This window comes from Chrysemys picta, chromosome 3 (genome assembly GCF_011386835.1).
Source record: "Chrysemys picta bellii isolate R12L10 chromosome 3, ASM1138683v2, whole genome shotgun sequence".
Classification (NCBI taxonomy): domain Eukaryota; kingdom Metazoa; phylum Chordata; order Testudines; family Emydidae; genus Chrysemys; species Chrysemys picta.
In genome coordinates, this window is record NC_088793.1 from 18,571,526 (window position 1) to 18,587,625 (window position 16,100).

At 41.8% G+C, this 16,100-nt stretch overlaps 1 protein-coding gene across 3 annotated transcripts in view; it reads left to right on the forward strand.

Annotated features, from left to right (window-relative positions):
* The first annotated feature begins 11,171 nt into the window (after positions 1-11,171).
* MEP1A (meprin A subunit alpha) overlaps positions 11,172-16,100 on the forward strand; it is a 29,448-nt gene continuing 24,519 nt past the window's right edge. The window contains exons 1-6 of one of the 3 annotated variants that reach the window (XM_065587556.1): positions 11,172-11,261; positions 11,344-11,368; positions 11,475-11,528; positions 13,191-13,231; positions 13,342-13,417; positions 14,693-14,810. In XM_065587556.1, the coding sequence (XP_065443628.1) occupies positions 11,193-11,261; positions 11,344-11,368; positions 11,475-11,528; positions 13,191-13,231; positions 13,342-13,417; positions 14,693-14,810 (383 nt within the window). In that variant the 5' untranslated portion in view covers positions 11,172-11,192. Of the gene's footprint in view, positions 11,262-11,343; positions 11,369-11,474; positions 11,529-13,190; positions 13,232-13,341; positions 13,418-14,439; positions 14,576-14,692; positions 14,811-16,100 lie in introns of those variants that run through there. The other 2 variants (XM_065587557.1, XM_008163086.3) reach the window with 2 other exon arrangements.

Consider the following 16,100-nt stretch of genomic DNA (forward strand, 5'->3'; position numbering starts at 1 on the left):
CATTCTTATAGGAATTAATTCCTAAGTTAGTCTGTGGGAGCTGTTTCATCCTGCTGTTGCTGACTCAATCAGCGGATGGCACATTCCTGGGCACATTCCTGGTGGCTCCACACTGTCCAAAGTTTGTGTTTCTCATCCTTCCAGGTGATGGGGTGGGTCCCAGTTTACCCTCCGGGGGTTCTGGTGGTCCACTTTACACATTCTTCGGCCGATGGATACTCCCTTTCTAGGCTGGCACCTCCCTAACCATTCAAGTACATCAAGCATTCATCAACATACATTCCATACCTTAACCATATTTTAATTTACTGTCTCCACCACTTTCGGGGTGTGCTAATTCATTGGAGACTCCCAGCCTTTTAATCACAGAGGGTGGGGGTCTGTTCCTAGGAGCCGTTGCTGTTACAATGAAGTGAAAGTCACTTCAGGGCTTATAGCGTTTGTTTACATTGTATCAATTACTTCAAGAACAAAGTCAATTAACTTGTTTGTAAGTTTTACATAGTGATAAAGTATCTTTCACAGGACAGATACAATCAATGGTTTCTACAGACAGTAGCTTACAAGTTTTAACAGAAGACCCAAGAGATTTTTGTACTTGGTGAAACTGTTGGATTTTAAAGTGTGGGGGACAAATTATTGGGGGGTCACTGTCACTTGGGGGAATCACTGTTAGTACCTTCTTTAATATCTCTACAGGCTGGGCCAGGAGCTAGCCTCTCCGAGCCTGTGGTTCATCCACCACAGTGCAGAAGACTGTGCTAAGAGAAAGATTCCTATTGGAGATGGATGTAACAGAGAATAAGGAATTTATTAGGAGCTATGTAGCAATTCTACCTCTTTCCTTAGCTGGAATAACCAACTAACATGCCTTGAAATCCATGCACTTTGCAGTTTCTCCAAGAGCCAAGTTCCTAATGCATTGCAATACCTATGGATGTCATATAGAGCCACCATTTTAAATTACCTCCATTTTTGATTGCACACATCATTTATTCCAGACACAGGGATATTTATACAAGATTTCTGTTGAACTTCTGTCAGTGCACTTACAATAAATTACAATAAAACAGCTTGATCTCAACTGCCAAGTCAAAGAGGGAGGCAGTCTCTAGGGGGCATGTGGCTCAGACAATGAGCTTTACCAATCACCTAGAGCTGTACCCAGATATCTACTGGAAGCCATTGTAATCTATGGGGCACTGGTATAATGTGCTCCCTGTGAGAGCTGTATTCCGTCCCAGCTAATGCTTCCAGGCTGGCCCCATGTAGAGGGCACCAAGACAATCTTAGAGATAACAGAGGCATGGATCTTGCAGACAGGGGGGAGGGGATAGTGCGTGTGCCTCTTTGCATTCTCCCCCCACAATGAAAATATTTACACACCTGTGGAAGAAGGGTTGAGGGGCAGCATGTGGTAAATGCTTGGACTCCCACAGTTCTGTGGTGAATAGAGGCCTTCTCTCCCCAATGCTGCTAGTCTGACCATTTTGTGGATTATGGAGCTGGTTGAAAATAGTCCATCAAAACTTCTTTTTTTTTTTAACAGAAATTTTGATTTGTGATGAAACAAATGTTCACAGAAGGGTCTGCTTCCCTCAACGGCTTTTTTTCAACAGAAACCTGTAAACTGAGGGTTTGGGTTTGGGAAGTTTGCAGTTTTGGTTGCCAAAAGCGAAACCATTTTTGGTTTTTTGAAGAAAAAGTGACACTTTACACTGAAAATTTTGATGAAAACAAAAATGCTTGGTCTTGTCAAAATGCTCCCAGGGAAAAATACCCATTTTCTGACCCTCTCAAGTGATTTATCCATTTAAGCTGCAGACCTGTGAGCATCCAATCAGTGATGCCTCCATTCTTAGCAGCCATGTTTTTCCTTGTGCCAGAATGGGGACTGGAGAGTACATGGAATGGAAAAAAGAGTGAGCTTATCCTGAAGAATTTGGAGCACTATTAAATAACCCTCTTTGGGTCTAAAATTAGGGATGGTTATGAAATAAGAAGAACAGGAGTACTTGTGGCACCTTAGAGACTAACAAATTTATTAGAACATAAGCTTTCGTGGACTACAGCCCACTTCTTCGGAGCATCCGAAGAAGTGGGCTGTAGTCCACGAAAGCTTATGCTCTAATAAATTTGTTAGTCTCTAAGGTGCCACAAGTACTCCTGTTCTTTTTGCGGATACAGACTAACACGGCTGCTACTCTGAAATATGAAATAAGAAGGCAGCTTAACCAGTAAGTTGGTTTATGGCTGCATCTGATACAACAGTAACCCAATTTTCTGTACAAAGTGCAGTACTTTTGATGTTTACTAGTGCTTTCTGAGACCATCATTGACAGCGTGGTATACCAGCGTATACAAAACCAGCTGACCTTTTACAATGGACTCCTTTAGGCTGTTGTGTCTGGCAGTTGTGGCTACCTGCACCTCCACCTTTATGGTATTCTCATCCTTTTGTCTATTTTCGGGCTCAAGGGCAGGGCAAGGTTTCACTGCTTCCGCGATTTTGAAATTGGCTTTTTATGTTGCAGATCAGAAACTCCACTGAAGATAAGGGTAATAACGAAATGGTTCTGCACGTAGGCCTAAAGGAAAATGGTTGGGTTTTACTTACGAGGCTGGGAGTAGTACAAGCAGTATCGTTCTGCAAAGGTTCACTGACATCTTGATAGTAACAGACACATGTTGATTCATTTGATAATTTGCAACACAGCTGAAAAGCAATATCCCAGAAATTAATGCAGGTAAGCAAAAAAGAGGGGGAAATAAAAATAATATGGCAGTGTGATGAAAACTAACATTAGATCAGAGCTTACTTTTGGAACCAGCAAAACCTGCAGACAGGAGGGGGACAGACAGTTCCCCCAGTATGTTGGAAAATCCCACATGTAACATGGATGAAGTAGGTCCTGCAAAGGAGGTGAAAATGTGTGCGATGTTTATTGGCTACTTCCATGGAGAAAGGAGAAGATCTGACCTTTCAGTCATGGTGAAGGATAGCCGGTAAGGAGGGTGTAGAGCTGGGAGGAGAGAAGGGGTTGAGAGAGAGGTGTTGGTGCAAAGAAGAGTTTAAAAGGCAATCAGAAGCTCTCCAAGGATAACCATGCAGGGAGCCCGTCACATCGTAAAGTTTGCTTCCCTAAGAGTACTCCTGGGCAATTAGTGGTCTGCAGAGCCTGTTCATAGATGTCCACAGAATGAAACCGCAGCCGGACGATTGGAGAAATAGTCGTGGGTAGTTCAAGCAAGGGGTCCTCTGTTCCAATGTGTCCTGCAGAATGAAATGGTAGGGGAACCTCAGGGGGTGAATCTAATTTAACATCTATTTGGTTCATGAATTTTACACTTACATGTATCTTAAGTAAGTTACTTGGTATTAAACTCTCCTTTGACAGAGATATAGGCAGGAATCTTTCTGCAGCTTAAATATCTTGAACCCTGCACTGGGACTTTGCTCTTATTGTGAGAGAGATTTTCCATTTCCTGCCATCTCTTGCTATCTATCTTTTGTGGTGTGCCTGGTTTCCTTACTGGTGGAGGATGTTGTGCTAGTTCTTACTGTCCTCTCTTGTGATATTTTGTTTATCAAGGTGAACGTTTTAAAAGTAGGGCTGTTAACTCATGCCATTAACTTAAAAATTAATTGCTATTAAAAAATTAATCATGATTAATCGCTGTTTTGATCGTATTGTTAAACTATAGAATACCAATTGGAATTTATTAAATATTTTGGATGTTTTTCTACATTTTCAAATATATTGATTTCAATTACAATATGGAATACAAAATATACAGTGCTCACTTTATATTATTTTATTACAAATATTTGCACTGTACAAATGATAAACAAAAGAAATCGTATTTTTCAATTCACCTTGTACAAGTATTGTAGTGAAATCTCTTTATCGTGAAAGTGCAACTTACAAATGTAGATTTTTTTATTACATAACTGCACACAAAAACAAAACAATGTAAAATTTTAGCGCCTACAAGTCCACTCAGTCCTACTTCTTGTTCAGCCAATCGCTAAGAAAAACAAGTTTGTTTACATTTACGGGAGATAATGCTGCCCGCTTATTTACAAAGTCTCCTGAAAGTGAGAACAGAGATTCACATGGCACTTTTGTAGCCACCATTGCAAGTTATTTACATGCCAGATACGCTAAACATTCATATGCCCTTTTGTGCTTTGGCCACCATTCCAGAGGACATGCTTCCATGCTGATGACGCTTGTTAATTAAACTTGTGACTGAACTCTCTGGGGGAGAATTGTATGTCTCCTGCTCTATGTTTTACCCGCATTCTGCCTTATATTTCATAATATAGCAGTCTCAGATGATGACCCAGCATGTTGTTCATTTTAAGAACACTTTCACTGCAGATTTGACAAAACACAAAGAAGGTACCAATGTGAGCTTTCTAAAGATAGCTACAGCACTCGACCAAAAGTTTAAGAATCTGAAGTGCCTTCCAAAATCTGAGAGGGACGAGGTGTGGAGCATGCTTTCAGAAGTCTTAAAAGAGCAACACGCCAATGCGGAAACTACAGAACCTGAACCACCAAAAAAGAAAATCAACCTTCTGCTGGTGGCATCTGACTCAGGTGATGAAAATGAACATGCGTCGGTCCACACTGCTTTGGATCGTTATTGAGCAGAACCCGTCATTAGCATGGATGCATGTCCTCTGGAATGGTGGTGGAAGCATGAAAGGGCATATGTATCTTTAGCGCATCTGGCACGTAAGTATCTTGCAACATGGACTACAACAGTGCCATGAGAACATCTGTTCTCACTTTCAGGTGACATTGTGAACAAGAAGTGGACAGCATTATCTCCTGCAAATGTAAACAAACTTGTTTGTCTGAGTGATTGGCTGAACAAGAAGTAAGTTTGAGTGGACTTGCAGGCTCTAAAGTTTTACATTGTTTTATTTTTGAATGCAGTTATTTTTTGTACATAATTCTCATTTGTAAGTTCAACTTTCATGATAAAGAGATTGCACTACAGTACTTGTATTAAGTGAATTGAAAACTACCATTTATTTTATTTTTACAGTGCAAATATTTATAATAAAAATTGTATTCTGTGTTGTATTGAAATTAATATATTTGAAAATGTGGAAAACATCCAAAAATATTTATATAAATGATATTCTATTATTGTTTAAAAGCGCAATTAAACATGATTAATTTTTTTAATTGCTTGACGGCCCTATTTAAAAGCTATCTTACAAGTCAGTTTGATGGTGAACATTTCACAGTTTGGATTGTATATTTGACATTAAATGAAAAAAGAAAACCTTTAGGAGGCATATCTATAGGGCCAGGTTTTGAATGCCTTAGTAGGCTATCCAGACCTCATACTGGTGGTGCATAAAACAGGCATTTATATGCGTAAGTGCTGATCTGAATGACCAGAGGAAAGTGACAATGTCTAAAACAATTAGCTATTGGTATAGTTGACTAGAACGTCTCTAGTTACATTGGATTGCATAAAAAGATATATAGGATATAAACCCTCCTGCTTCAGGACACAAGCCAACCACTAACACCCTGGAGGTTAGGGAAGAAACTTTGTCCATGGGCAGGTGCTGTGCAATTGTCTGTTATGGAGATTTTACTCCTTCTGTTAAGCATCTGGTATTTAGCCATTGCTGGAGACAGCTTACTGCAGTCTGGTGTGACGATTCTTATGTATCATACATTTCTGTACTGTTAGAGTAGGTAGAGAGACAGACCTGAGCTGCATTGGTCAGATCCAGTTCTGAGGTTTATGGGGTGCCCACAAACAGGGCCTGGGTTTGGTAAAAGTATAACTGAATTTCTTGATAAAACGTATTATTGCCCTGGCCTACTGAAAACTGTTGTTTATCTCATTTCAGCTACAGGAAGGCAGTTTTTTTGAAGGTAATGTTATCGTGTCGAAACACGTAGTTGATCTGATTATGCTTCAGGGAGATTGTGGCACATGTTTTAAAATGTTAAGTAAATCCACATATTTTTTCTTAACAGCCAGAGAGAAATGCACACTGAAAAACTACTCACGTAGATGGAAATTTCCCATCCCTGCATCCTGAGTGAAAGCTTGGGTAACAAGGCTCTTCGTGTGGTGGCACTCTATTGTTTGGACTTACACTAGTTTGACACTAATGGAAGTGAGCTCAGAATCAGGGCCCTATTGAAAGAACTAGTCTTCACTAGGAGGGTTTTGCCTGTTTAACCATTCCAGTATAGTTAAACCGGTACAACCCTCTTAATATTGACACCAGGATAAGTACCCTTATACGGATATAACTGTATTGTTTATTCTGATTCCCCAACCAGCGTAAGCTATACTGATACCAGCACTTTAATACTGATATAACTGCATAGACATTAGAGCTTTTATTGGCATAACTATTTTGGTGAAAAGTCACACCCCAACCAACATAGCTATGCCAGCAAAACTTGCTAGTGTAGACGTGCCAAGCAAGTTGATATTTAAGAAATGAACAGCAGCACTAGGAGGACTGGAGTTACTCTCCATTTAGGAGCCAGTTCAGAGTTTCATTTGTAGACATCAAATGTGCCACCGTCATGAAAGGGCCATAGCCTCCATGTGGATGTTCATATTGGCACCAACAAGCATAAACACCCATTTTAGGCATGTGCGTATTCTACAGCTAAATTCCAAAGGCTTGATCCAGCTTCTCTGGAAGTCAGTGTGAGTCTTCCCATTGAGATCCATGTGAGCGGGATCAGGCCTGAAATGCTGATTAGAGCATCCCATTGAGACATTTAATTACCTTATGTGTGGAACTAAACAGAGGGATTACAAATTCATTCCATAGTTTGCACTTGACTCAGCCTGTTGACAGTTTGCCTGGAACCCAGAAGTATTGTATGTATTGCATTCATTTCTTGAAACATCTTTTCTTACAGATCTCATCCCTTGGATGAAATCTGAAGTCCCAGTGTATCCTTGAAATGCACTGACTCTAATCATGAGAACTGTAAACAAAAAATCATCCACTACAGACCATATAAACTGTTTGATTTAAACAACAGTTGTGTTCCATGACACCAGCACATTTTCAGTTGAACAACTTAAACTGAGCTTCTCTGCTGGTTTTGGCAAAGTAAACAGGTAGCTTCATCTCAAACTGTTTAATTAAGTGTCTCAAAAAACTCAAAATGCTTCTCATAGACACGAGGAACTTCTCCAAGCACAACTGTGCCTTCCTCCATGATTCAGTCTTCCCGCTGATCTCCACTGTGCATAATACTGGCAACATCCTTGAATCCAAACTCCTCCTCCACGATCTGTACATCTACCTATCCCCACCCATGCAATATTGATCCTGCTCAATACTTCTGCTGAGATGCTCATCCATGGTTTCATTTCCCTTTATCTTGACTATGGCAGATCCCTCTTGGCTAGCTTCCTCTAACCCCAGCTCTCCAAATCTTGTTAGATAAAGAATGCTGCTACCCATGTACTCAAACATACAACCACACTACTAATTTGCTTAAACAACTCACTGACAGCCCTCCTCCTGACCCTCATCCATTTCAGGACTCAGTTCAACGTTGCTGAGATGGTTTGATTTAGGGGGGACTTCTGGTTTTACTTTTGTGGAAAAGGTGATTATGAATGATAAGATTTCATTAGACTTGGTGGCCAAAGTTACACCTGTACATTGGCTTCAACAGGAGTTGAGATGGAAGGCTGTGTTTGACTCTGTCTCTGCTTCCTGATCCATACTAATATTTGGGGATGCAGTTTGTATGAAAAATGCTATACAAAATAAATTGTATTACGTTAAAACAATGAGGAGTCCTTGAGGCATCTTAGAGACTAACAAATGTATTTGGGCGTAAGCTTTCGTGGGCTATAACCCACTTCATCAGATGCATGGAGAGAAAAATACAGTAGGCAGGTACAAATATACAGCACATGAAAAGATGGGAGTTGCCTTACCAAGTGGGGGTCAGTGCTAACGAGGCCAATTCAATCAAGGTGGATGTGGCCTATTCCCAACAGTTGACAAGAAGGGGTCAATATCAACAGAGGGAAAATTACTTTTTGTAGTGAATTAAGTTAGTATATCATGAGGTGGCCATATAAGCACTTTCCTTTATAATCCAAAATGTGAACAGTGCATCTGTGTATCTTTTCAGGATAATTGTTCTCTGAAAATTGGCTGTAGTTGTGTTGTTTCTAAGTTTAGGCACCTGGCAGTGATATACTTTCAATTAATTCACATTGTGTTGTAGGTTTTTTCCTTTTTCACATACATTTTCAGTGCTGAATGTATGCAAATCCCGTTGTCTGTTCATTTTTTTAAATTTGCCCATGATTGTCCTGTTCTCACACTGTATATGCTGAACCAAATTTGAAACATGTTTCTTTAAACCAAGATTCCCATGGAAATATTTTGCTAACAATGGATCCTATCTTGCTAAAGATATCTTCACTTCCAAACCATGCAGGCTGCACAAGTCCAGGAATACAGGCTTTTAAGTAGGCCTGTCTACAGTTTAGGCAAAAATTCAGTCCACTGGGAAGGGCAAAACCTTTCTTAAAAAAAAATCCCTGTGTGTTGTGATCTTGTGAAATCACCAGGGCGGGGAACTCATGTAAATAAACTCTCTATCCTTGGTCCATCTAGATTTCTTGTGAGGGACGTTACATTTGTAGATGGACAGGTTTTCCTATTTAAAGAGCAACAACCTGGATTTTGAATTGGACTCACTCTGTCACCCTGATCACTAATGGCTCCTGCTCACCTCTTTGGGAAGAACTGGGTGAGGTACCCTGTGATCTCTCAGAGGCCCCCCACTTTCTCAAGTACTCTCCAGTCACAGGGGGTGTGAAGTTTAGTCTTTGGCTCAGTGGGCTTATCTCTGGCTGGCAGGCACAGAGCTGTTATCCTGGGAGATCCAGATGTCTTCTTGCCTTCAGTCCCTTTATAAATCTCCTTTTGCTGATTGCCAGTCAGAGAGAATTCACCTCTCCCATGTGATGATGTTGGGGGGAGTCTGTGATTTCACTGCCTTGGGGGGGCTATCTCTGATAGTCACTGAACCATAGACTTCAGATCAGGGCCAACGAGGGGCGGGAGGAAGCCGGTACAAATTACCGGGGCCCGGCGGTCCGGAAGGGGGCCCGGCTTCCCCGGCTTCCCTCCCCTCTCGTCGGCCCTGTTTAGCCTTGCTGTGGGGCCCGAACCCACTCTCGACAGCCCTGCTTCGGATTCGGAAGCAGCTTTTATTGCTGGTGATCTTCAGAAGCTCATAGAGCTTCCAAGGCCCAGAAGTCCCAGAGAAGCTATTTTGAGCTGGATGGGCCCTTGGCGGTGGTTCATAAATAAAAACACCTCTGTGCTTTTTTTTTTTAAGTGTTTACAGTTTCTTACATTGTCTGAATTACTTACCTGTTGGTGATTGTAATGTATGTACAGATAGAAGGCACATTATCTATATACCTAATGTTTTGTTTCATTATGCGCTGGTCTTAGGCAATTCATGCACAATGGATTTCAATTTCACTGTAAAAAGTGCACAGAGCAAGAAGTGGCCAATGTGGTTTCACCAGGGACCTGCTCCAAGATTTTGTTTGAAATAGTTTTTATTCATTTTCACTAAAAAGGAAACTTTTAACCAAGTTTAAATAAATGTGTCTGCCAGTCCCTGAGACAAGTTTGCTGGGCCCTTAAATTCCATAAGAAGTCAACACATAAAATACTTGCATCTGAAGAAGTGAGGTTCTTACCCACAAAAGCTTACGCTCCCAATACTTCTGTTAGTCTTAAAGGTGCCACAGGACCCTCTGTTGCTTTTAACACATAAAAAGAACCTCATAGAGCCGGAGTCTCCGTTCACTTACCCCAATTCTATACATCTAACACCACTGATTTAAACTGAGTTGTTTTTGGCTTATACCAGTGTGAATGACAGGAGAATCAGAGAAACCTGAAGAAGAGCTCTGTGAAGCTTGTTCCTTCCACCAACAGAAGTTAGTGCCATAAAAAATATTACTTCAATCCAAGTTTACCTAAGTCCATTTGCAAGAACATGTAATTGAGCAGCCTGATATCTTTCTCTCTTAGGAGAATCAGACACATTTATTTCAGTTCATCCTCACTCCGAGATCACACCTGGAAAAAATCAACTCAGAAGGTGAAAGTTTCCGAAAACTATGAGAAAATGAAAAAGAGTCTTAGAATGTAAACATGTAGGGAACCTTAACTATAGCTATCACTGATTCTTTGGCTATAATAGACACCTTAATCGACAAGTACAGAGCAAAGGGTCTGCAAGAAGAAGAAAAAGAGGTAGCTTGGGAAGCCAACCACTGTTGTACAAAGTTTGAGCCAGGTGCTCATCATACATACATTTTGCACTGTTTGTGTGCAGACTATCTGAAAACAAGGCGGTTGTTGTTATGTTGTAGGTATATTATATCATCCTGTGGTAAAACCCATAGGGAGAAACAGAAAGACCAGGAAATGCCACAAAGTTCACCTTGCAGAGTTTATAGTGCATGTTTCTATAGCATTGGAACAAATTCTGCCGTCACACTCGCAGTGATGTAAATCTGTAGTCATTCCACTCAAGCAAATGGAGTTAATTTGGATTTATGCTAGAGTAACTGAGATTAGAATCGGCTGGCTCTAGTTTTTTTGCTGCCCCAAGCAAAAAAAAACAACAACTTCCAAGAGCGCAACTGCCAAAGCAAAAAATAAAAATAAAAACCTCCGAGAGCAAACTGCCGAAGCAAAAAATGCCACCCCTGGAATGCCGCCATGCCGCCTCTGGAGTTGTGCCACCCCAAGCACGTGCTTGGTTTGCTGGTGCCTAGAGCTGGCCCTGTCAGCAACGGAAATAACTTCCTTAATCTCTGGGCCAAATTCAGACCTGGAAGCAGTACTTGAGGTTGGGGTCTGGCCCGTCAGCTTTTGAAATGAAGACAGAAAGGTATCAGGCTGCTCAATTACATGTTCTTGCAAATGGACTTAGGTAAACAATGATAATGATATCTCATGCAATTGAAAAAAGATTGACAATTTTAATAATAACTCTCCTGGTAAAAATGATGGGTTCAAAGTTTCTTTCACGGTGCTAAGTGCAAAGTTCAAGGAACTGCTCTATAAATTGAAAGCGTTGTAAATTGTAAATGCTCTGTTTTCTCTCTCCACTGCAAGAATGGTTTCCACTTACTTCTTCCCATGCCTGTGTCTCATATTATGTTTTGCCTATTGCACTACATTCTCGGTAAGTCTAACTCTTGTATTGCCAGATCTTCTCTTTCAGCATGTTATACATCTTGTACAGCATGTATTTTACTGTCTTTCAGATTAGACACCCTCCAAAGGGAGATGGTAAGGACTCAATAAACTATTTCTAGTTTTGAGATATTTTCTTTTATTTTCTGTGGGTGGAGCGGGGGATGCATAATGTTTTCTTCTTAATTTGCTTTTCTTACAGCACGCGATGCTGATGATGGTGAATTGAGGGATGACATTCCAGCAATAAATTTAGGTGGGTTGCATTTCTAATTCCTATGCAGTCCTTTTGAGATGGTTGTAAGCAAAATGCTGGTGCAATCTTCTAATATTTAGACGCTTTTAATTTCTTTTAGTCATTTTTTTTTAAAAGTGGGTGACATGCTCAAGCAGGGCAGGCAGTCATATCTGTGGAAGCAGAGAAAGAACTGACAGGAAAGGGATTGCAATGCATGACAGTTTGTTAGCAAGAGTCAGGCTAACTGTAATCCTAATAACGTGAGATTTGTAGAAGCTAATATTGTGTGAGGGGAGTGGGAAAGAACTGTGTGAGAAGTTGTTGCGACCTTGTGTAGATAATATGGAATGTAGACTAGAGTCTAAAGAAGTGAGAAAAATAAGATCTCAGGATGACCTATTTATAAACAAAATGCAGCTGTTGCTTATTATTGTCTGTAACAAAAGGTATAAATGCTTGCTGTAATTGTTTACCTGTAGAGAGACCTGCCTAGGAGAGGGAGACCCTGTGTCTTAGTGCACTCTCTCCCTCTACGCAATTGCTTGAGAAAATAAAGTATCTGACTTTGCTGTACCCAACCAAAGAGTGAGAACTCTGTTATTCTCCGACATATCAATGGACATAAACAAACATAGTGAAGGCAGGGTAGGACTGAACATCCTCCTGCACCACTAGTATTCCTGAATCTTAGCCCTGCAACAATCCTGCTGGCCAAGCCTTGGGCTTCTCCTGGCTGAAAACCACAGGGTCATACTGACCTGTGTGGTAATTCTGTGATGTTAATGAACATCCACTAGGGTGAGAGCCTTTCACTCCCGAAGACTCGGGGCTATTGGGCCAGATCTATAGCTGAGGGGAATTTACACTGAAGTGAATGATACTACTCCAGTTGATGGTATGGCCCAGAGTGGGGGGCCAATTAGGAATAGCTTTAGAAGCCAGTTAGCACTTCCCCCCCCCCCCCCCCCCCCGCCATAACAGCTGGTTCTAGAGAGTGGGCAGTAATTTAGTGGCTTTATTGTGTTTCTGTCTGAACTGTATAGAAATTACATGGAAAAACACACAACAAAATGAACCCACTTCATTTAATTTTCTATTTTTTGTAATCTGATTTTGATATATATATATATAGATATATAGATAAATATATGTATGCATATTCTATTCTATTCTTATCATTGGAGCAGCTTACCTAAGGACATAGTGGATTCTCCATCACTTAAAGACTTCATATCAGAACTGGATCTCTTTCTAAAAGAGATGCCCTAGCTCAGACACAAGTTATCGGCTTGATGCAGGAATCATGGGGTGAAATCCTATGGCCTGTATTATACAGGAGGTCAGACTTGATGATTGGAATAGTTTCCTCTAAACTTAAAATCTATGAAGCTATGATTATAGTGAGGCAAAGACATTGGAGCATAGACAGCCATAAGGCAGAGTAAACCTCTCATAACATGCTTTTTAGTAACCTGTCGAATTAGGTAGCAGCATCTGCTGTTAATTTAGGGACAGATAATTTACTTCAGTGAGACTAGAAACAGGCCCTTAATAATTATCCATAAACGTCACTTGTGGACTTGAAACTTCCATGGTTACATAAACTCAGCATTTTTCAGGTTATAAAATAACAGTATTTGAGATTTAATTTAAATAATCTGTTCCTAAATTGCTTTGCAGCTGCTGGCCTGAACCTCTTTCAGGGGGATATCTTACTGCCAGTAAGTATTTTGTAAATGCATGGACGTAATTCGTACTCGTCATATTTGCAGTACTATTAGCCCTCTTCCCTATTCCAGGGGGGAATAATCTTTCCCTCTGTTTTCAACAGAATGAGCGTAATGCCCTGAGAAATGAGATCTACAGATGGAAGTTCCCTATTCCCTATATTCTGGGTGATGATCTAGGTAAAGCAGACTATATTTTACTCTTCAAATTTTAGGGCCAAATCCTGGTCTCATTGGAGGTAACAGGATACCAGAATTTGACCCTAACAAAAATGACATTATGCCATTCAAAGCTTTTCAAAATACACTAATAAGCAGGCCCACCGATTACACTAAGATCAAATTCCACAGCATCACAAAGATACAGCAAAAAATGTAATGTAAAGTGTTTGTCTCTTACTGTGTGTAGCGGGGTGGTAGGGTGACCAGATGTCCCAATTTTATAGGGACAGTCCTGATTTTTGGGTCTTTTTCTTATATAGGTTTCTATTACCCCCCACCCCCTGTCCTGATTTTTCACACTGTCTGTCTGGTCACCCTACGGGGTGGTCACCCGCTCTGAGCCTGAAAGGGTTACAGCTAGAGTGACCAGACAGCCAGTGTGAAAAATCAGGACAGGGGATGGGGGGGTAATAGGAGCCTATATAAGAAAAAGACCCAAAAATCGGGACTGTCCCTATAAAATCGGGACACCTGGTCACCCTAGTTACAGCCAGCCCTGGGAGAGGGCTGGGGCTGTGAGCTAAAGGCTGGGCTGATTGGGGAAACAGCCTTAGCTGGGGCCACGCCCCACTCAGGCCGCAGCTGGCCTTATAAAAGGCTGTGAGCCAGGAGTTCAAAGAGTCTCTCTTGCTGTTGAGAGAGACGGGCCTCGCTGCTGGGGAGCTGAGCCAGGTACCTGGAGTGTAGCAGGGCTGGGGGAAGGGAAGAGGAGCTGGGGAGCAGCAGCCTGGAAAACCCCCAGCTGCAGGCCTTGCTAAAGGCAAAGAAGGGTACAGAGGTGCAGCCCAGGGTAGGCAAAGGCAGCAGGTCCAAACCCCCCTTTGCCAATGATGAATGGCTTGTACACTGCAGTCTGCCCCAGTGAGCGGGGGCTAGATGGTGACTGGCAGTAGCCATAGACTGAGGTGAGGTGGGGATAGAGGGTTGGGGGTTCCCCTGGGAAGGGAGACCCAGAGACTGCGGGGTTCTGCAGGGGGCAGAACCCCGAGAGAAGGGGCACTGGGGTCCGGGAGGGACATGGGGGCCAGTGACAGGCGAGACACTGGCCTGCAGAGGGCGCTCCGGAGCTGGAAACAGAGCTAATTCCCAGGATGACCAGCAGGAGGCGCCGCAGCGGTGAGTTGCGCATCACTACACTGCGATATAGCATAATGCATGTACAGCATATAGCTTATCTCCACAAACAAGTGCTCTACACTATATTAAAGGTACTTTTTGAAATATATTTTCCAGATCTGAATGCCAAGGGAGTCATACTTGAAGTGTTTGAAATGTTCCGTCTTAAGTCTTGTGTGGATTTCAAGCCATATGAAGGAGAGAGCACCTATATACGATTTCAAAAAGCGAATGGGCAAGTATTATGATGACCTCCCAGATTCTTGTTTAATTTTCTTTGTGTAGATTTGCTGCACACCCTTAAACAGCCACCACCACCTTCCCGAGAGGTGTTTCCATTTCAGTGGTGGGTGAAGTGGTCCCTATGTACACTCCTTACCTATTTTGCAGGGGTGTTGGGAGGCAGAATTTGGGCTCTGAAATCTTTGGAAGAAAAGATGCCATGAAAGCTCAAGTTATTGAAATGCAGTTTTTATTTCCTGTGTATAAACTATCCCCAGCTCACTGAGTACAAAGGAGGTAGCTAGAAAAAGATAAGAATCTTATCAAGTATATCACTTATGTATGTTTCTTTTTTCTCAGGGTTTCTTAAAGGCCTTTTCAGAGTCATAAAGGTTATTATATTTTCCCCTGTCCTCCACTCTGCCTTGGCTTATTTATCCTTCAGACTGAAGATATTCTTTCTGGATCCCATCAGGGTCCATTCTGAGTCATCCAGAGAAGTCACCAGTGAATGACATAAAGTGGCAACACTTAGATGCTGAGCATGCTACCTCTGCAACACTCCTAACCCCTGCTGGCCAGGTGCAAGAGACTGAACTGCAGTCAATAGCTCAGATCCCAGCACATTGTGCTGCTATAACATTAGAGGGAAATATGCTGTCAAACACTAGGCCAGTCTATTACATACTCCCTCATAAGATGCCTACGTGCTTCTCATCCTAAATCCCTCTAGTGACAAATTCTTCTTTAGCACGAGAGGTGGAAGATTCAGTCTTCACTGATGAGGGTGGTGTCTGTATGTGTATTCCAATCTGGCCATGTGTTTCATTGCAAAATGGCACCCAAGATGGGACCATAGGAGGAGAGATTAAAAAGATTCAGATTGTTCATCTTAGGAAGGAGATGACTAAGGGTTGTGTGGGGGGGGATATGATAGAGGCCTATACAATCATGAATGGTATGGAGAAAGTGAATAGGAGAGTGTCAATTACGCCTTTACATAGCACAAGAACTAGGGGTAACTTGATGATTTCAAACATAAGAAAGTACTTCTTCACACAGCACACAGTCAACCTGTGGATCTCGTTGCCAGGGGATGTTGTGAAGGCCAAAAGCATAACTGTGTTCAAAAAAGAATTAGATAAGTTCATGGAGGATAGATCCATCAATGGGTAGTAGCCAAAGTGGTCAGGGACGCAACCCTATTCTCAGAGTGTCCTTCAGGGCTGGCCCACAACATTTTGGCATTTGAGGCAGGGAGTTCAAATGACGCCCCCATGCCCCCTCGCTTGGGCCAAAACTT